Genomic DNA, 20,778 nt, shown 5'->3' with positions numbered 1-20,778 from the left:
ATGTTAACTCAAGAACCAATATGCAATTTATAATTACTAGCTAAATTAAGTAATTTACAGATTCATAGTTTTTTGCTAGTTCTGATTACACACAGCTGATTGGATCTGAAAAAACTATTGCTCTTAATTTCCCAGTGAGCTTAAATTTATTTCTCAAAGTTCTCTGGCGGTTGTGCGATTTAGAAGTAGTGCATGATTCAAACCAAATTTAACCCCATGATCTAACACTTAGGCCACTAAACTGTCCTTCATACAAATGTTTTTTTAGATTATGATTTTAATCATTTTTATTTTTAAATTATGACCCAGATCAACTTGAAAGTTGATATTCAAAGCAATTATAACATCAGAGGTTTGCATTTAAATCAAAACAACACAGAGGGAAGATTATTACTGTGAGTTTTCATTGTAAGATGACCTTTCCCTCGGACAACCCTGTGTGAACTGTATTTCTGTAATGTGCTTTGTTTGCAGTCGATTCAGCATTTTTGGAACTGGTAAAAAAAAAAGCCTTGTCACTGGATTTCATTTTAATATAATAAAAAAACATTCATAAATTCAAACGTAAATTAGTTTCATAGCAAAATGAACTGATATTTGACCATTTGCGTTTTGTGTTTCTATATAATTCTTTATTTATGCTCTTTAAGGTACAAAAAAATAATTTAACAATGATACAAGTTGTTTAATTTATATACATGCACAAGTAATAAAAGTTATAAAAGAATAAAATAACAGACAGTAATGATACATTATTATACACAGTAATACAGGCATTTTGTGTACTTCGTAGCACTTTACTCGCTCTACTCGCTTACAGTGCTTTAGTTTTTTATTGCTGATGGAAAAAACTTCACCATACATTCTTACAGCAAGTAATATAATCATTTTACATCACAAATACGTCCTACGTCAGTGTTCCGAGCATCTACACGCACGTGCATCTCCATGCTCAGATGAGATCTTTAAAACCCAAAACTGAAGGTATTAAAAGTGGATTTATTTTGCAGTACATGGCAACCCGTCATCTCACTACGCTAAAACCTGTAGAACAATAAATTGGATTTATGAATTTATGTTTGTTTCAGGAAGCTGAAAGCTCACATATGAGTTTTTCCGGGCAGAGGTATGAAGAGTTACATAACCACCAGCATTTCGGAATCCTTTAGAGATGAAGCTCCACGGCAGCTAAATCCTTTTAGTTCAGTGGCAATGCAGATGGTCAGCACCGACGATCACGTGTCCATATTTTGCGATTTTACTCGCATGTCCTTATGGCTAAAGTACGTGATCAGCTGTAGGGAGCTGCTGTAGCCATCGATATGAGGATATGAAGATATCAGTGATGGACGTGGTCACCTGGGTGGGGTGTATCCAAAAGGCTTCTGTAAGCACAGAGAACCATGGTTGGGCAGAGGGTGGCTGTAGTAGTACTCCACTAGAGCTGCTATAGATGCAAACTGTAATTCTGCCTCCAGGTACACAATTTCATCCTACAGAAGAGAGAAAGAGTGCAATAGTGAGCACAATGACAGGCCTCGATGATGGTGTAGGACAAAATATTAAAAACAATACACACACAGAGATGAAGGAAGCTGCATTCATGGTTACGATTTCTTTTCTTTAAGCATTATTAATAACAGTGGCATAGAATAATATAAACATGCTAGAATGATCAAATCTTTCTAAAATCAAGTGGGAAACAACATGTGCTCTTATGCTTTTTATATGAAAAGAAATAGAACAATCATAATTTTTTGGTTTGTCCCATTTCAATAAGAGTTATTAAGGATTTTGCATGTATTCATGGTGTTCCATGAACACCTTGTTTATTATTATTATTGGTATTATTACATTTTACCTCATTCTGAAGAAATTGTCTCTAATTGTCTTTATTTTGTCCTTCAGCTCACTACTTATACAACCGAATCTACAGACATCGGAATATACCACAAGTACATCATTGAAACCGTATAAATATAGAACGGCAGAAGGTTCACGCAGGTGTAGCACCTACCTCCTGAAACACCCGGTAGTTTCTCGCCTTGTTCAAACTCACATCCCACACAACCAGCACCTACACATCCAAAGAATGAAATGAGTAGGATAAAACACATACTCATACCCTCATACACACCTACACACACACACACACACACACACACGCACATAAACACAAATATACATATACAGATATATATAAATAGAAAAGCATACACTCATTTCACAACTGTTTCAGCATAACATCCTTCATATGCACCATGCTGTGCTGTACCTTTGAAGTCTTAGTTCCAGAGTTTCGGATGCAGTAAAGGCCATCCGGTGGAGCGCCACTTGTCTCTTTAAATAATCTGAGGAGAAAGGAAGAAACAGTAAATAACAAGGTTATTTCAAACCACAAATTTCAAGTACATACAAAATAATAGCAGAAAAATCCTGTGGCGCTCCAGGCCACTAGAGGGTGCTAGAGAATAGCGTAATTTTCCATGCTTCATCACTGAAGATATTATTCAACAAAATATATGTAGTAAGCAGATATGAAAAGCTATACATCATATATTTCACAAAAATATCTTACTTTTCCACAGAACTGGTCTCGCTGGTGTCCACAAAGACTGAGTCAGGCAACTGTACCTAAACACCAGGCAACAAACATGCATGGGTTTATACATGGTCATGTCCCATTTAGTTCCTTTTTTTCATTTCTCACTGACTTCTCCGAGTTACATCATTGTTTGTTGTCTGTGTCATTGTGCCATTGATAGTTACTAAACAACCATCATTTACACTAAACGAGCAGCATAGCAAGAAATGCTTACACGCTCCTTTAAGGTTTGCTCAGTGTAATGGAAAGTCTGTCAGGGAACTGACCCATAACCCGGCACGGATCACTCACGTTTTCATAGTCGTTATCGTCCGAGTCTTCGTCGTTCCTTGATATGACTCTCTGTTTCAAGGGCTTTTCTTCTATAGGAGAGCGAAAACTTTGGCCATCGGGTGACGATCTTCTAAAAGGAAAGAATGGTGAATGGCTTTGTAAAGGATTTGATAGCTGATTTTATAAAAGACAAAGACATGAAAGGATTAAATGTAATCCACTGGTGCTGTATCAGCCTATAAAATTCACCAGGTGTACAGTATTTGGAACATTTTGCAATAAAAGCTGCATTCAGTGTTGGATCTCTACATTCAACATGCTCGTTTAAACCTCACACTTTTAATCAATGTATTGCCTGCGAGGCTTCAGATTTTAAATTGTCTAATTGTCTAAAGAGGTGTGAAAGCGGACACCTACTGTAAAGATGGCAGATTGAGTTTGGGTTTCGTCCCTGGTGGTGGACACTTGGGCAGAGGTTTGCTGCCCAGCAATAAGATTTTTCCCTCTCCAGGTGAATTGTTCAGGTTGTGTGAACCAGATTTGTCACGAGAGTTCAAAACCAGTTTGTTTTCCAGGTCCTCACAGATAGGGAGAGTGGATGGGTTTTTAAGAACCATGCCAGGAGAAGGCTTCCGTTCATATCCAGGTAGAGTCGATAAAGACATGCTCCCAGCTACAGTGTTTTTCTGCCAGATGGGAAGAGGTGTGGGTACAACCGTCATCCTGTTAAAGGTTGGTTTTTGTAGTGGAGGAGGGCCTTTATTTACCAAGTCAGAGGGTTTTGGTGGACTTGGAACAGGGATGGTTGGTTTCTTGTGGATGGGATATGGTGGCGTTTTCATGGGTGGATTAGGAAGTGGTGGTGGAGGGCCTTTGGGATGGTAGGGCACCGGTGGAGGAGGGTAAGATGGAGGCGGTACTTTGGGCTGACCTGGTAAAGCCACATAAGGAGTCCTGTTATTAATTAATGTTTGAGAAAATATCATTAATTTGAAGCTAATGATCTATTAGAGTGTATAAAAATACCTGTCGGCCCATCGGGAACAAGATAGTCATCTTCATCGCTTTCATCATTTTGTTCCATATAGTCTATTAGAAAGTGCAGAGTACAGATGATTAATTTAAAGCTCACTCGCTACTGTTTAATGAGTTTTATCAGTCACACGTCCTACCATCTTCATGTTCATCTGGAGAATTGCTGATCTCCACTGGACACTCAATTGGGCCGTAGAAACTTTCATCGGAGTCAGATTCACTGGAATAATGAAAAGAAATCTGTTTAGTATCATCTAACACAGTGTAATGTTTCCATGAATCCTACACAGACGGGCACAAACGCGTATTCAGCACTCATTTTTATTAATAAAAGAGAAGTGAATCCAATTGCACTGTACTGTGGAAGTTAACAATGTTCTCAGCGATTTATTTTTACACAGGCTCATATATAACCAAAAAAACTTCCCCTTTAGAAAACGGAAACTTCCACAAGATAGTAAGCTGCACAAATACAGTGGCAACAAGACTAAAACATGAACTAAACACTCACCAAGGTATTCAGTAAAAAAAAAAAAAGTAAAACACTTTAACGTCTATAATGTAAATGAGCAAACAGGTTTTACGCAGTCATTGAATGTACATTTGCTATTTTTGCATTCAAAAAGGAAGCTCTGAGGTATGAAAAACAAGCGAAAACATGAGGACAATTCTATTTGTTGTGTATCTGTTAACACATTGGAACCATACAATTCTCAGAACTCTTAATACCATTGCAGTCTATTGCATCTTAAATGCACACTAGAAATTTTTGTGTATTTTTTGCACACCTATAGTAAGATATACATTCTTATCTACATACTTACATTATTACATATATATTACTAATTAATTGTATATATGCATAAACTTTCTGCACACACTTTTTAGATAATTATAACTTTATTATGCCTCATTATTGCTTTATTTTTAACCTTATTTCCTATTGTTTTAATGTTTAATATTTGCTGTAGTTTGCTGTAGTTTGCCTGTAGCCTCGCTTACACATTTTATTGTACAAACTGTCACTGAAATCTGTACATATGACAAATAAAACTTGAAACTTAAGCTCATGCTGCATGATTTATTTATTTTTTTTTTACCTTGGGTCAAGATAATCTTTCTTGTCATTATAATGGCCGATCTCTTTCCTCAAAAACCGCATCCATTTCTGTTGGAGATGAGAAACATTGTTTTTGTAAAATAAATCCGGATGTAAAGACGTCACTGTATTGCGCAAGAAACTCATGTTTGTCACAACCATAAGTCAGACGGAGTGATGGATAAAAGTCTCACCCTTCGTTCATCCTCACTGGCTGCTGAAAAATACCATGTGCGATGCCTCTTACTAAAGTGCACGACCTTGAAGGGGAAAACGTTGCTGGAGGTGGTCTCCTCAGTTGCTCGCATAACCCTGGTGACCAAATAGTAAAAACAGAAACATTGATGTAGATTTATATTCAGGTCCCAAATAAGCAAGTTGAGGTTACAGTGGGAAGGAAAAACCCCAGGGGTGAGACAAGGAAGGAACTTCAAGAGGAACCCAAAAGAAACCTATCCTCTTCAGGGTGAGTGCTATTAATAATCAACTATAAAGACAAATAGTATTTATTGAGATTAAAAGATGGGAGTATATTTGTAAATAAGAGTATTGGGCTGTACATCAGGCAGTCATCACGATTACAGCAGTACCTCTTGGAAATATAGAGGTTAACTGAATTGTAGTCATACACTAGGTTGGTTTCTAACTGCTTGCAGATTTACCCAAAGACAATCTTTTTCCAGACCCAGCTGGACCGCAGACTAGACGCAATAATTAAGCACACACTGACTAGATCACATCGGATCTACATGTGCAGGAAGTGATAAAAGTACCACCAGTCCTCCTGTGTAGGTGGTAAAAATACATCTCACATCATCTTCAATTACATACAAATGCATAGAAAAAAGGTTTGAATGGAAATGATGTGATGTATAATGTGGGACAGGATGTGGCAAGCACTGTAAGTTGCACATATCTAATTCGAGGTCCCATTTTAAGTTCAGTGAGACTCATGGTTTATTGTGGTTTTAGGGGTTTGGCCATTATTACATTTTCTATTCCATTTCCTAACACTGGATGCAATAGAAGCACACGTTCGCATATATAGGGATGGCAGTTTTTTTTAAGTACACACACCTTTTTCAGTGAATGCAATGGTTCACATGAACTTGCCTGTTGTAGCCGTTGAGGGAAAACGCTCCTTGTGGTGTGGCAGATGAGCTGGTCTTAAAATAGTACACGCAGCCTTTGTGGATTATAATGTAGCGAAGAGGCCCTGTGGGATTGGCAGGAGAAAATATTCCAAAAATTGTCAAGCCTTTTATACTGGTCATTCAAAGCTAAAGCAAGAGTCAGATTATTTTTTTTATTTTAAGGGATTATCAATATTAGCAAAATGTTTATTTTTTTAATAATTATTTTTTAAGTACAATTCTTGAAAAGCAACATGACAGTACTCACATTTCATCAGGCTAAACTGGCTTCCCCCTTTTTTGTGTAGATACCCAGAAATGGCAACGCCTCCAGGCATGGTCAGAAGATTCTGAGCTCCGATAGCCCTCATAGGGACGGGCCAGGAAATCGGCACAGCAGTCATATTTCTGTAGGACAGAAAAAAAAAAAAACGCAGCTTATTTACTGAATTCTTTAACTTCTTCATCATAGCGGGATGCTGTAGCTTCATATATATATATATATATATATATATATATATATATATATATATATATATATATGTAGTTAGTTGTAAAGGTTGGTTTGAAAAAGACACATGAAATAGGAGTTTGGATTCTGGGATTCTGCAGATTGGATCAAAGTTGTTTCTAAAATTGTTATAAAAGAAAGAAAGCCATAAAAATAAATATAAATAAACCGTATAAAAACGCAGCTCTGGATTATTTGTGCAGTATGCATTAGATGTACATGCATAGAAAGAGGGAAACGATTCACACTTTGAAAACCCAAACTCAGATTAAGTCTCCAGTACAAAGTGCACACACTCAGCTGCATTTCTAAAATTGTAACTCTGAAAATCTCTCCGTTCTTCCAGTCCATAATCGAAACTTACCTTTTACTCATCTGCCTCCTAAAACCCTTCTCTGACATGTTCTCACTGGACCTGCTGATGGTGGAGGCTACATCTAGAAGATCAATATAACACTGAGGAGGTGCAGCACACGTTACCCAGCTAATAATGCCTGTCCGATTAGCACAAACCCTCCTGTTAAAAACCTTGACCCAGGACCAGACAAAGCCAGGAGAGGAAAGGAAGGAAACAACACATTTCCTGTGGAATGCACGGTTCCCTACTGTGCTCTAGATTGTGCCTCTAGGGTCACAGATTTCCAGCAGAGTTTGCTGTTCCAAGCCCAACATGTGACACCCAGTGCCCAAGGGCTGGTCTGCAGAAGGACATGTAGACATATGAAGCAGCAAAGGAAGGAAAAAAAAACTCCCTCAGATCTCTGAATCTGATTTTTCCCAAATTGCTTTGGATGCTCATTTGTGGGTGGAGTTGGGAGATTATCCACCTCCAGGAAACAAGTGGAATCTGAAGGCTCAAAGTGAAACAGAACAGAGTGTGGAAATGTGGTGTGACGGATCCAAAACAGGGTGCAATTTCATAAACGAGTTCAAAGCGAAAACCACACAAAAGCTGACTTAGTTGTGGAAAAATTGACTGGAAATATTTCTGCAAAAGTCATGAATATTCACAGCTTCGCTGAGGCGTAATTTAGCCGGGGAAATTGGCCGTGAGTAAACACGATTGCAACATAATTAGAGCTATTTTGTTGACCCCTTAATGACCTTGACTTTAAGCCTCATGAACGCAAACAACAAACTGGCAGTCATTCTTTTTGCTCTTTTGAACTTGACTTAATTTCCACCAGGTAATTATAAACGTGAAAAAAAAACACTCTCAAACCCTCAAAATTTGCATCAGAGACTGCTTTCCTTTTCCTATGAGTGCTGTGGGGGTGGAATAAAGTTAAAAAAAGACGCACGCCGCCTACGGAGTAGAAGTGTTTTGTTTGATGCAGGAGGCGTTGTGGGGTTTTAAATCAGTTTAATTCATTCGTCACAGTTTTGACAACTAGAATCACTTTAAACAGACTGTAACTAACGATCATAATTGAGTAATCAATACTACTGTAATAAGTAATACAAGCGTCTGTTTCGGTTTTTCCAGGAGGTAATGCATCACAGTAATGCATCATGGGATTTCTGTGTCTGTTTAGTATTTGGATTTAAACCTGATGGAGTCCAGCCTGGATTCAATCCTCTAGTCTTAACCAGATGACCTGTAAAAGTTTTTGGCATCTTTTCCAAATCCGTTCCTACATTACCCTGAACAATATGTCTAAATGCTATAATGTAAAACAAGCCTGTTGATAACTGATGCATAAATTAGGTAAAGCAGGATATGTTTATAGTTTATCTTTCCTTTTCTCTGAAATCTGCAGTGCCCTAAGCCTCAGATTTCTCAGTGTACACACGAGGTGGTAAACACCAGAAAAATGATTTATAGAAACTGCATACAACCTGGACGCTGAGAAATCTTAGCTTTATTCAGCTCACTTCCTGAAGTGACTTCCTGTAAGATAAAGTTTGGACTTAAGCCCACATGCCGATATGAAGCAAACTAAACAGTTAACATGCAGGACGAAGCTTCATTCACCTGACACTTCCCATGACAATTAAACATCTAGAGTCAATAAAAAAAAAAAAAAGAAAGACGCTAAAAAGATAAACAGCTGAGAACCCAGTAAACACTGTGATGCAATAATAAAAAAAAACAGTAGCTCAATAGACAACTGAGAAACTTCTTCACTGAAATGACTTCCAGAGTTCTGGTGAAATTACGTGACATCAGCTGTATGATGTTAGCACGCTGTAATATTTACTCTTCTGGGATTGTTGTGTTTTAAGTAACCAGGGAACTAATTTATTGTAAACCCAAGATGTTTTCACTTTCCTTTTAAAGTGTCTGGGGGTCCCATAAATCAGTTATTAAACAGGATTAGACTTACTGTATAAGCTATAGCATTTTAAAGATCTCTGAAGGATCTCTCTGTATTGTTTTTAGGAAATGTATACCAATATAATTCAGACTTTTATTTAAAGAACCTGGTAATTTTAGTAAATTGGAGTTTCCAAGCATGGAATAAAGTAAAGTAAAGAATAACAGATTTTACATTGTGGTGTTTTAAGGAAAATAATCTACAACAGAGAGATTTTCTAGTAACAGCACATCAACAATCTCACATGAAATCTCCACCCTGAAGATTTTCCTGTGGTGGAAAACCTACTGATTGTTATATCATTGCTTCTACAGGTGACTTATCTTAATGCTCATTAAAGCACACCTTAATATACATGTATATATTCTTCAAAACATAAACATCAATGCCATCTGACCACATAAGAGTGCTGTGGAATAAAACCTAATGCAAATTTGTATAATATAACCAGAATACTGAATGGAGCAATTCTGCTATGATGGTTTCTATGGTACTCCCCCCCAACGCCGTATCACTTCCTTTTTCTCCGCCTTTCATATATGGGCATGCCGCTCAGTTCAGGAAACACTGCTTCCAGTTACAGGCTAGTGTGGTAGAATCAAGACCTAAATAAAGCAGACTTGCATTTTGCTTGAGAATAGCATGAGAAAAGAATTGTGTACATGGTTTTGTTGACCTGCTGCAGGAAGCTTGCACACCTAGCCATTGTCTCACACATACACAACACACACACACACACTCTGACTCAGTGTGTGTGTTTGTGTGTGTTTGTGTGTGTGTGTGGGTGTATTTGTGTGTGTTAACTCAGTCGTAGCTCATGATCTTGGAGATTAAAAAACAAAATCCAATAAGACTATGATCCTAAAAAGATCTAAAGAATGTTCTGACCCCAAATTTGATCAAATTGGAAAGCAGAATACGTTTTTGTGTTACTGTAAATATGTCTATGTATGAGGTCGAGTTAAATCATAATGTTTCGGCATTACTTTTATCAGACTTTGTGGTATTTATGACAGCATAAACAATCTGTCATCATTTTTCTTTCAAGTTTCTTTGATAAAACATGACGACCATGTGCTACTTTCTGTATGCACGTAACATAATATGTGATAAACCTTTGTTGAAACTTGGTCTGACTCTTAAAGGGGTCGTTGATGTACTAAAAACAGAATATTATCAAAAATACGACTTCAATCAAGACAATTGACGGTGCATAGGACCATATTTGTCAATGACTGAGTGATGAGCAGAAGGACAATTAGAATCTCCTGCAAAATCCCCAGACCTCAGACCCTACACACTACTACATTTACCGAACACCCACGAACTCTGCATTTGACACACAGTCAGTTTAAGTGTGGGCTAAAGGTTTTCAGTAAACCATCCTCACCTGAGAAGGTCAGGGTGGTTATTAACTTGAGTTAAGTCATAAGCAAGTCTTAGGAACAAATGAAACGTACTGTACGACTACCTTTAATATCTCAGACAGTCTGTATATTAGTAGCGTGATCATTTATAATACACAGTTTGTGACTGAATAGATGATTACAGAACAGTAACCGACTAATTTTCTGCTTTTTATGCAGCAGTTTGAAAAATCAGTTTCACAGAAAAGCTTCCCAGCTTTCAGTTATTAAAATGTTCACCCTACATGCCATTTAACAACTCAAAAGCTTTCTCAAATACAACATCACTCAATTGCAATGTACACTGCATATGATCATGATCACTGTGGCAGGTAAACAGAGGCACTTACATAATATTTCGACACATTTTCATATGAACTTCTTGATGTAGATCTGCAAACGCTTTCTTTTGCTTCACAGAGAGAGCCATGGATATACGTCAGAGTCCATAACCATGTTATCAGGCTGAAGTTGAACACGATTGTTGGCAGAGTGATACCGCAGAAGCCAATCTTCAGGAACTGATAGAGATTAGGTTTGAGAGACTAGCTGCCTATGATCCGAGACTCACACACTTTGTCAAGTCACTTCCTCCTCTGAGCCACAGCATGAACACATAGCAGTCGTGTCAGAGCCACACTTCCTGTTGGCTGATGGTTTGGACAAGCTGATTGGCCATTTATGACTGTCAGAGCCTGAGCTTGAGGGACTTTCCACCCCAACAATCATAGGTCTCTATAAAGTAGCATCAATGACTCGTAACAGGTGGCCAGACGTTTTTCTCTGGAAAAATAAATTTCTTTCAAAGAATTTTCCTATTTTTCTAAATGACAGCCATAAAAAAGATCTCGATTGCTTGCCAAGTACCGTATTCTAAACTGGCATACTGTATATTTTTGTTGTATGGTTAAACCACAGACTCTTGTGCTTTTGAAGTTTTTCTTTGAAATTCTAAGAAAGAAAACTACTTGTTTCCTTAATGATTCAACACATGAGTCTGGTTATAAAGGAAATACAACAGTGCTATAAGGCAGAGGTCTCAGACCAGAGGGTCCCAACACAGTCACGGGCCGTGGAACAGCTGCTACTGGGTTGCAAGAATGTTCTGGGCAAATTCTATAGTCTGTAGATATGACACTGTATATTTGGAGCCACTGTACAAATTGACATCTTTATATAATATAAAACAACCACACCCAACCACCAATATCTTCCCACAAACACCCCACTATAAGGTGGTATCATTTTAAAAACAGAACTGGTCTGTGGTGTATACAAGGCACTTGGTTTAAGATAATAATGAATTACTCATGCCTTCCAAATTAATTTCACTTTTTACAATTTTACTTGTTATCATTGTCCAAATATGGTCAATTTCCTGTCTGTAAATCTATTCCCCCATATATAACAAATACAGACTGAACCACTCATCTCACTTCCCATTTTACAGGTTGAATACAAACCACATGGTAAACCGAATGAATACTACAAGAAGGAAAGAAAAGCCAGAATCAGGTCATGAGCATGGACACATGGTGAAGTATGTTTTTTTTCACATGTGGAACTATCACCTTTGTGTAATCAGTTATTAACACTGAGAACACATAGAGTGGAACTCATGGCTTATTTATTACAGCTCCTTATTTTAATCAGCATAGATAAAGTGGTGAGTTTGGTCTTGCATCAACATGGCAAGAGGAAAAGAATAATAGACCTTTAAGGTGGGTTTATTAATGAGGTATGGATGAAGTTCATCTGGATGTGTTTTAATATGAACAGTGACTGAATCGATGTTTGCATCTATGAGATCTATCGGAAATTGTGTTCCGATGTGCACAATAAGTAACTGAGATGCTCAAACATAAGTGCTTTGTGTACAGGGAAAAAAACAGAACTGTCATTTATATGAAAGAAAATGTCAGCAGAGGACACGATCAGACTTTCTGCACGAACAGTCCAGCCACAATCACAGGCTGTTTTTTTCTTTACTGAACTTCTTTGTCTTTACCTCATTTTTTTCCATTTAAAAAAAACCAGGAGCCAAAATGCTCTGGCTGAATTATGAGATAAAATGTCCTTTCATACGAACCAGCAATACAGCAACAGTGCAAAAATCATGACGATATCCTGAAAAATTGGAAGCGCTATCTTCTCATTTTGAAGTTATTGTGTAACACATAAAAAAAAAACATTAAGCCTAGTTCTAGATATAGTTTCTAATTTTAAGCAAAAAATAGCTTCTTGAAAGGAATAAATGCTTGAAAAAAAAAAATAAAAGATTCGCCAATAGATTAGATTAGAACAGTTCTGATTCTGATGCTCAAAAACAGAAACAATCGACTAAATGAAACAAAAATAAATCCTATTAACCCAATAAACCAATCAGCAGTAATAATGATGAATACATTTGGTAAATACAAAATATATTTTTTATGTGCTAAAACATTTTTTGCAGTGACGCTAAAATTGTGTTGGATGATTTTGTTTGGAGAGGTCACATCTACATGGCATCCATTTTTTAAGGATTTTAGAGAAATACAAAGAAACTAAATGCACAGAACAGAACAGAACAACAGTTAACATTCTTACACTACTGATGTTATAGAACTGCCCTCATTCTCACATTTCTGCTGGGCAATGAAGTGATCGCAAGTCTGTGTCTACTTAGAATTCCCAACTGCACACGCTGTCTCTCTTTAGCATAAGTTACACTATAAAAAACAACAACAACGTGCATATATATGAAACTATGTATATATAACTACTAACGCTGTTCTTAAAAAGAAAGAAAGAAGAAGAAGAAGAAGAAGAAGGACAAGGGGGGCTTACCCATTGAGAACATCTGATGGTGTATGAGCGTGCATATTTAGTCTCTGTGGTTTCCAGAAAAATGTCCACTTCCTCTCTAAAGTCAGAAGTGCTATTTATGAGATCCTCCCACTGGTACTGCACCCTCTGCTCGACTATTTAGAAAAGGTGTGCTTTCAACATCTAACATCTAAGATCACAAAAAAATAATGCCATCTGCAATACAGAGACCTGCTTATTACGAAACAGGTAGGTAAATGGCACTTCTATAACAACATCCTTCCAAGTATTTAATGAGATGAACATGCAGTTTGTAAAGCAGCTGATCTCTAAAGCTAAACAGTGTAGTCAGATCTGTGCAGTAAATAAAGAGTTAATGCTGAGGTTAATTTCAGCCAGAAAATAGTCATAAAAGACCTTCAGCTGATTTACCACTGTTCGATAATGTATCAGATGGTAAACAAAGAAAGTTGATACGAGTCTGTGGTTTTTATGGTTGCCTCCAAAATAACTACTGGTTGGAGAGATGAGATATGCTGACTGGCACAATTATCTTCACAAATACTATACATCCTTCCCATCACCACCCACCTTGGAATGTTTGAAAGATTCACTGTAATGAGAAACGAGAAAACAATCGAAACCCATGTATAGGAAAGTTTACCAAAACATGTCAGTAATAAAGCACCTGCTATTTATTGTATTTTATTTTTGAAAAAGGACTTCACAAAACACACACATAGTGGCTTCTGCTTCACTGCAAGTGCATGGAAGGAAAGAAACCTGACCGCATGCGTATCTAGCAAACTATTTTAATGAACCAGACCTAAAAAAATATATTTTAGCAGTTTCTTCTGCAACCTGCAAAAACTGTAGAATAAGCAAGGAATACAGAATCGGTCTATCTATCTATCTATCTATCTATCTATCTATCTATCTATCTATCTATCTATCTATCTATCTATCTATCTATCTATATAACTAGCGAGCTGCATTACTTGTAATAGCTAGCTAGCTACATAACTTTTATATCTAGCTAGCTAACTACATTACTTGTTATAGCTAGCTAGCTAACTACATTACTTCTTATATCTAGCGAGCTAGCTACATTACTTCTTACATCTAGCTAGCTAACTACATTACTTCTTATATCTAGCGAGCTAGCTACATTACTTCTTATATCTAGCGAGCTAACTACATTACTTCTTATATCTAGCGAGCTAGCTACATTACTTCTTATATCTAGCGAGCTAGCTACATTACTTTTTATATCTAGCTAGCTAACTACATTACTTGTTATAGCTAGCTAGCTAACTACATTAAGAAATCATAATTTTCAGAAGAAAAAAGGCGTCTTCTCTTATTTAGTGTGACCCTCTTTTGCACTAAAATGTAAAATCTTAAACTATTTTAAAGAGACTGTTTGCTGATGCAAAATAATGATTGTATATCTGTCGAATTCTGTAATCTTTGGCATTTTGCATGGGATGATGTGATTAGTCTTATTAGCGAACATTTAATTAATTAAACTTGTACAACATATACAGACAAATACAGGGGCTATTTAGGTATATGACTGCCAGCTTCCTGCTATTGCTCAAGGTCACACTAAATACTTATAAATACTCTATAGGTTCTGTTTATTTTTTTCTTTCCTGTTTTATTTCTTCATCTTTTGGTTGTATTTTGAAGAAACTGAGAAAGAAATATGTACAGTCATTATACCATTGGTCTGATTATAAAGACTTTTGCACTAATTATTTATTACAGTTTTTCTCAGTTGCTTTGGAGCATCATAAAAAACAATTTCTCTTTGTTTTGATCAAATTGCGAATGCGTTAGTACATTAATTTAATGGATTGTGTACGAGTGTCTGCTGTTTCCAGCAGTTGTTTATGTTCATGTTGATTAAAATATATTACACTGATTTCACCTGAATAGTTTTAACCCCTTAAACATCTCAGCATCAGTTCATTGTGTACGTCATTGAATGTAAATCATCAGAATCTGTCATTCAAAATTTCTATTCTACTTTTTTATGTAAATGTGTTGAATTGTGAAGCTGAATCTTGAATGTCACTGATGAAGGCGAGTGAACGACATCAGATCAACCAATGACCAGTTCTCTAAAACAGGTCAAAGGTGAATCTCATGAACCTTCAATTAGTGATGGACGGAGCAAAACACAGAATTACAATTTCTGAAAAAGGATGAACAACCGGGAAACAAACAATAATACAGTACAGTAAAAGTGTGGATCCGTTCCGGTCTCCTGCAATTAATATATACTGAATATTGAAACTGTGTGCCATCATACTGCAACATGACTAAACATTTTGATGATCGTGTACATGAACAAAGACAAAAGCACTTTTTATTCTGATGGCAATGAGATTTTCATTGACACAAATACTTACTTTTGAGAGATGAGCTAAGAATTTTAAGAAAAGTACAGGGTTTTGCAAGAAATCCAATGTGTTGTGCTGTTTGTACACATTGTTTTGAGAAATGCACGCACCCGTTTGCACATATTAAGGATGAATCGAGAAACGCTCCAAAGCGACTGAGAAAAACTGTAATAATAAACATCATAATTTGAATAAATTCAACTTTAATGCCATTGACAGAATATACAGAGCCAGATGTACAATAATATATATATATATATATATATATATATATATATATATATATATATATATATAATTTTGCATTCAATGACGTATATATATATATATATATATATATATATATATATATATATATATATATATATATATATATATTGACAGGAAATGTAGAGCTGCATCTCGATATAAACCCAAAGTCCCCAACGCATTTATGAGCTGCTTTTACTAGTCATGTTTCCATCAAAACATGCTTGCTGATGGAAATTTGAATGAAAGTTCAAAGATTTTTTCCCACCTCATGAAAAAGGCTTGTTGGTAGGTGGATTGTCTGCACGAAATTGCTGCTAGATGCAAAAAAGGATGTAGGTGTGTGTGCATGGTAACCTGTGATGATCATTTAGGGATCAACTGTGAACCTTCTGTAGAATAAATCAGCATATAATATCACGACATCCCACCAAGTCCCCAATCTTCAGCAAAGCTTTGACAATGACATTTAATAGTTCCTTCCTCCAAGAACAGGTCATGGAATCAGATCACCTAGAACATAAGACAGGTTTGTTGAATATTATATATAAATGAAGCTGTTTGATCAGGAAAGTATGTTGATTGTGAGGTTTCTGTGCATGTTCTCCCAATGTTCATGTTCCAATTAGTTCTCCAATTTCCTCCAACCTGCAAAGATATGGTGGTAGATGAACTGGCTAAATAAAATTGCTCCTTGCAATGAATGAGCTACTGACCAGGCTAAAGCAGTTACTGAAAATGTATGAATTCCAATACTGTGTTCTATTATCTTCTTTCATTTTAGGCTTAAACTTTAGTATTCTATAATTTTCGGTGGATGTAGAATATCCAATGCACTTATGAAATTCCACAATGCTATGAAGTAGTACTCAGGTGTCATTAGCTAAAGTATTTTTTTGGTTTTTATTTAATTTACATGAATGGCTGCAATAATAAAGTATTTGCCACCCGCTATTCTGCCCGTAAAAAGTGATGGAAATGCACCAATTTCGTTTAAGGAAAACACAAATGATGCAAACAGATAATCACGAAAGCACAAAGCAAAATAATCAAACTGGTGCAGATCAAAAGTTTTGGTTAATATTTAATATAATAATCTTTAAATCCTGTGTGGTTTTGCCGAGTCTGTGTCGCATCAGATTGCTGTACTTTGCTTAGAGGAGTGGAACCTGATGTAGCCTTCTGGTGTTGTAGCCCATCTGCCTCCAGGTCAGACATGTGCTATCTGACTTGCTTTTCTGCTCACCACGGTCACTGTCCACATTTTCCTATGCCACATGATTTTCGGACTGGCAAAATGAATGCACTGGTGTAGGCGTTCCTAATAAAGTGGCCAGTGAATAAATAGAACTAATGTAAATAAAGTCAATAAATGAATTATGCAATTATTTTATTATAATAATTATTTAATTTGTAACTGTATTGTATCTGTAATTGTTAATTATTGGGTAATATTATTATATGTGCTTCCTATAGACATAAACTGGATTAAAAAAAGTGTCACATCTCCTCCAGAAATCAGTATTACTCAGCTTGGATTTCCTGCATGCTCTAAAAAAATACAGCTGATTTTTTTTTAGCAGATGCTCATGAAAGGTAAAGTAAGATCTTCCCTCATGTTTTGTACTTTTATAAGGCATACATGTAGGTTGTGGCGTGTAGTCAGAATGTTCTAAAAGGCGTGATCTAAATGATTAAAATCGTCAGCATCTGATGTGTTCCTTTCTTCAGTTCCTTTTTTGTTTCATCTTTTTACTCATTTATCTACATTTTCTCTCTGTCGCCTGCTGTGATAAATGAGCTATTGTCTGGGTTAAAAAGAAACGAGCACCTAACAAAGGGGAAGAGGGTAATGGTGGAGCTCAGCCACGTCAGACCTGAGATGTAAGATGGTAGAACACTCCCATCTGCTGGCACAACAGAATATTACACGTTTTAGGATCTATTTCCAGTAAGAAATGTGTAAAATATTAGTCTATGAATATTATATATATATATATATATATATATATATATATATATATATATATATATATATATATATATAAATTAAAAATACAAAAATTGTGTCTAATAATTATTTCTATGTGTTTCAAAAATCGTTTATTTGACAGATTTTTGAGATGCAAGTATGGCTAATTTTCATTTATAGAAATATTAAATGTAAATAAGAATTTAATAATGAAATCATTGAACACTGAAGGTAATACTGAGCATATTGGGAATACACTCACTGATGAGATTCCATTCCATTTCAGAGCATCTATCTATCTATCTATCTATCTATCTATCTATCTATCTATCTATCTATCTATCTATCTATCTATCTATCTATCTATCTATCTATCTATCTATCTATCTATCTATCTATCTATCTGTTGCAACACTAGCTGAAAGATCAAACTAAAAAATTTAGAAACCACTGTGGATGCCCAATCTTCCCATCTATTTGATATAACACAATTAAAGCCACAGCTGCTAATGGTGAAAGTATCAGTGTTGAGATTTTGCAACACTGCTTTGGCCTGTATTTGCACTCTGTGGTTTGATCGGTGAATTCTGTACAGTGTGGGCAGAACCAGTGGTAGAGGCAGAAAAGCACATGGTAGACTTTGAGGTCATATGTGAACATTTATAACTATGTGAGTTTTGGCCGAATAGCCTGGCAGTTTTTTTTTATAAAAATACATAAATAATAAAAATAAATATAATATATCGCTCTCCGTGCAGCACCCAGTCTCACGTGTAATAACAAACAGCATGTGGCATCAACGATTCGCCTCTAGAGGCCGCTCTCGTAATGACAGCAGACCGGAAGCCGGAAAAACTATCAGTATGGATTTTTGCAGATAGCTGATAGTTCCAGCAAACAATATCAGTGCCTCGACCTCTATTAATAACTAAGGGGTATTTTAGTGGTTGTTAAGGGGCTGTTCCAAATGTGGAGGCAGGCTGTATTCGATTATTTCATAGCAAAAATGGGTTACGTAGACCACAGTAGATCTTACATCATACTAAGAAACCCTTCAAAGATAAATCCTCCAATCTGTCAGACATGCCAAGTATTTTCACAACTACATGATGTGTGGCGGTCACTGGGGTGACTAATCATATCATTAGTAATTATAAACTCACCTGTTATACTGGTTATACAGGACATCAGTCATATTTTTTGCAAATATAAATAATAATAGAATTTCATTCTACTGTTCTATTATTTCTAGCCTTGAAACACAAAATAAAAAACGGTACGATGATTTGTCTGATGATCAGATTACGTCACTGGAAACTGGAAAAATGAAAAAGATTACACATATTTACATTTATGGCATTTAGCAGACGTCCTTATCCAGAGTGACTTACAATTATCTCATTCATTACATTATCAGCAGCTATGGGGTTAAGGGCCTTGCTCAGGGGCCCAGAAGTGGTAGATTGGTGTGACTGGGATTTGAACTCACAAACTTCACGCACAATATTTTTGCCGAGCTGCTAAATACAAACTAATGGAACTAACGTGTAATAAAGACTGGGCATGTAAAAGCACTGTATATGCTCCAATAAAAGAAAAGAAGGTTTGCAGGAAACGTAATGCTTTTCCAGTTTTTTTTTTTTTTTTACTTTTTGCTCCCACACAGAGTCTTGTAAAGTCTCTGAACCACTCGTTTTATGGGCTTCGCTATTCTCACAAAAAATGGAAAAAAGCGCTGTAGAATAGCCCTTTCATGACTGTCTCTCAAAATAGTCAGACCTTAAAACAAGTATAGCATCAAATAAAAGATTAAATCCTATTAAAAGCCGAAAACATTCCTATATTTAAACTGTAAAAGCTCGAGTCTTGTTTTACAACAGAAAGACAAGAGCGAAAAGCGCTTAAGGATTTCCTCTGTAGAGCGCTTCATGTTAAACACTGTCTCTCGTACACATGCGACCGGGATTAAACAGTTCTCATAGATGTGCGACCATCACTGTTCAAAGAATAGGAACGAGAATTTTAACAGGCTCTGAAAAACACGTTGCTAAAATTGTGAGTCACAATACATTTTAAAGACAAACAGACTACTTTAACACTTGTCCTGCATTTTCTATTAAATAAATGTGAAGCTGAATGTAGGTATAGTGCGACGTCTGTGCTAGAAATCAAAATATGATTCCAAATAGCATTAAAAATGTTAATTAATTAGTTTGAAAACTACAATGTTTGACCTGAATTTAACCCCAAAAGTGCAGCTATAATTATAAAGCTATATAATGCTATAATGCGTATTCTAACCATCCTCTCACTCTTTCAGTATTGACTGACTTTATAGTATACATTTGTATGAGTAATGTGCATATACACAGTACAGACCAAAAGTTTGGACACACCTTCTCATTCAAAGAGTTTTCTTTATTTTCATGACTATGAAAATTGTAGAGTCACACTGAAGGCATCAAGGGCTATTTGACCAAGAAGAAGAGTGATGGGGTGCTGCGCCAGATGACCTGGCCTCCACAGTCACCGGACCTGAACCCAATCGAGATGGTTTAGGGGTGAGCTGGACCGCAGAGTGAAGGCAAAAGGGCCAACAAGTGCCAAGCATCTCTCTGGGAACTCCTTCAAGACTGTTGGAAGACCATTTCAGGTGACTACCTCTTGAAGCTCATCAAGAGAATGCCAAGAGTGTGCAAAGCAGTAATAAAAGCAAAAGGTGGCTACTTTGAAGAACCTAGAATATGACATTTTTCAGTTGTTTCACACTTTTTTGTTATGTATATAATTCCATATATAATTCCACATGTGTTAATTCATAGTTTTGATGCCTTCAGTGTGAATCTACAATTTTCATAGTCATGAAAATAAAGAAAACTCTTTGAATGAGAAGGTGTGTCCAAACTTTTGGTCTGTACTGTATGTATATATATATCACTATTTGCAAATGGTTTGCTCTTT

The 20,778-nt window shown here is 36.3% G+C and overlaps 1 protein-coding gene across 4 annotated transcripts; it reads right to left on the bottom strand.

Moving 5' to 3' along the window:
• Positions 1-641: 641 nt before the first annotated feature.
• sh3bp2 (SH3-domain binding protein 2) lies at positions 642-13,297 on the bottom strand. Of its 4 annotated transcripts, none has more exons than XM_046861181.1 (13): positions 13,210-13,297; positions 6,414-6,553; positions 6,126-6,228; positions 5,207-5,324; positions 5,014-5,081; positions 4,051-4,133; positions 3,905-3,967; positions 3,296-3,809; positions 2,897-3,008; positions 2,579-2,634; positions 2,276-2,351; positions 2,018-2,077; positions 642-1,493 (listed from the first exon to the last, which is right to left on the bottom strand). In XM_046861181.1, the coding sequence occupies exons 1-13, from the start codon at positions 13,242-13,244 to the stop codon at positions 1,356-1,358; spliced, it is 1,566 nt and encodes a 521-aa protein (XP_046717137.1). In that variant the 5' UTR covers positions 13,245-13,297; the 3' UTR covers positions 642-1,355. The 4 variants fall into 4 exon arrangements, with proteins under 4 accessions (XP_046717137.1, XP_046717134.1, XP_046717135.1 ...); XM_046861178.1 differs by lacking the exon at positions 13,210-13,297 and adding an exon at positions 10,731-10,974; XM_046861179.1 differs by lacking the exon at positions 13,210-13,297 and adding an exon at positions 10,731-10,974 and having other exon boundaries at positions 2,897-3,005.
• Between the last annotated feature and the right edge of the window lie 7,481 nt (positions 13,298-20,778).

Source organism: Silurus meridionalis, chromosome 11 (assembly GCF_014805685.1).
Source record: "Silurus meridionalis isolate SWU-2019-XX chromosome 11, ASM1480568v1, whole genome shotgun sequence".
Taxonomy (NCBI): Eukaryota; Metazoa; Chordata; class Actinopteri; order Siluriformes; family Siluridae; genus Silurus; species Silurus meridionalis.
The sequence above is the reverse complement of the archived record's forward strand: the minus strand, read 5'-3'. Positions and strand labels throughout refer to the sequence as shown.

Bases quoted from the DNA above. Each gene is read 5' to 3' on its own strand.
- sh3bp2 (XM_046861178.1), bottom strand. From the start codon at position 10,810: ATGGCTCTCTCTGTGAAGCAAAAGAAAGCGTTTGCAGATCTACATCAA. The intron at 2,078-2,275 runs GTACAGCACAGC...TTGGATGTGTAG, and splicing joins CTGGAACTAAGACTTCAAAG to GTGCTGGTTGTGTGGGATGT. The intron at 1,494-2,017 runs GTAGGTGCTACA...TCTCTTCTGTAG, and splicing joins ACTACCGGGTGTTTCAGGAG to GATGAAATTGTGTACCTGGA.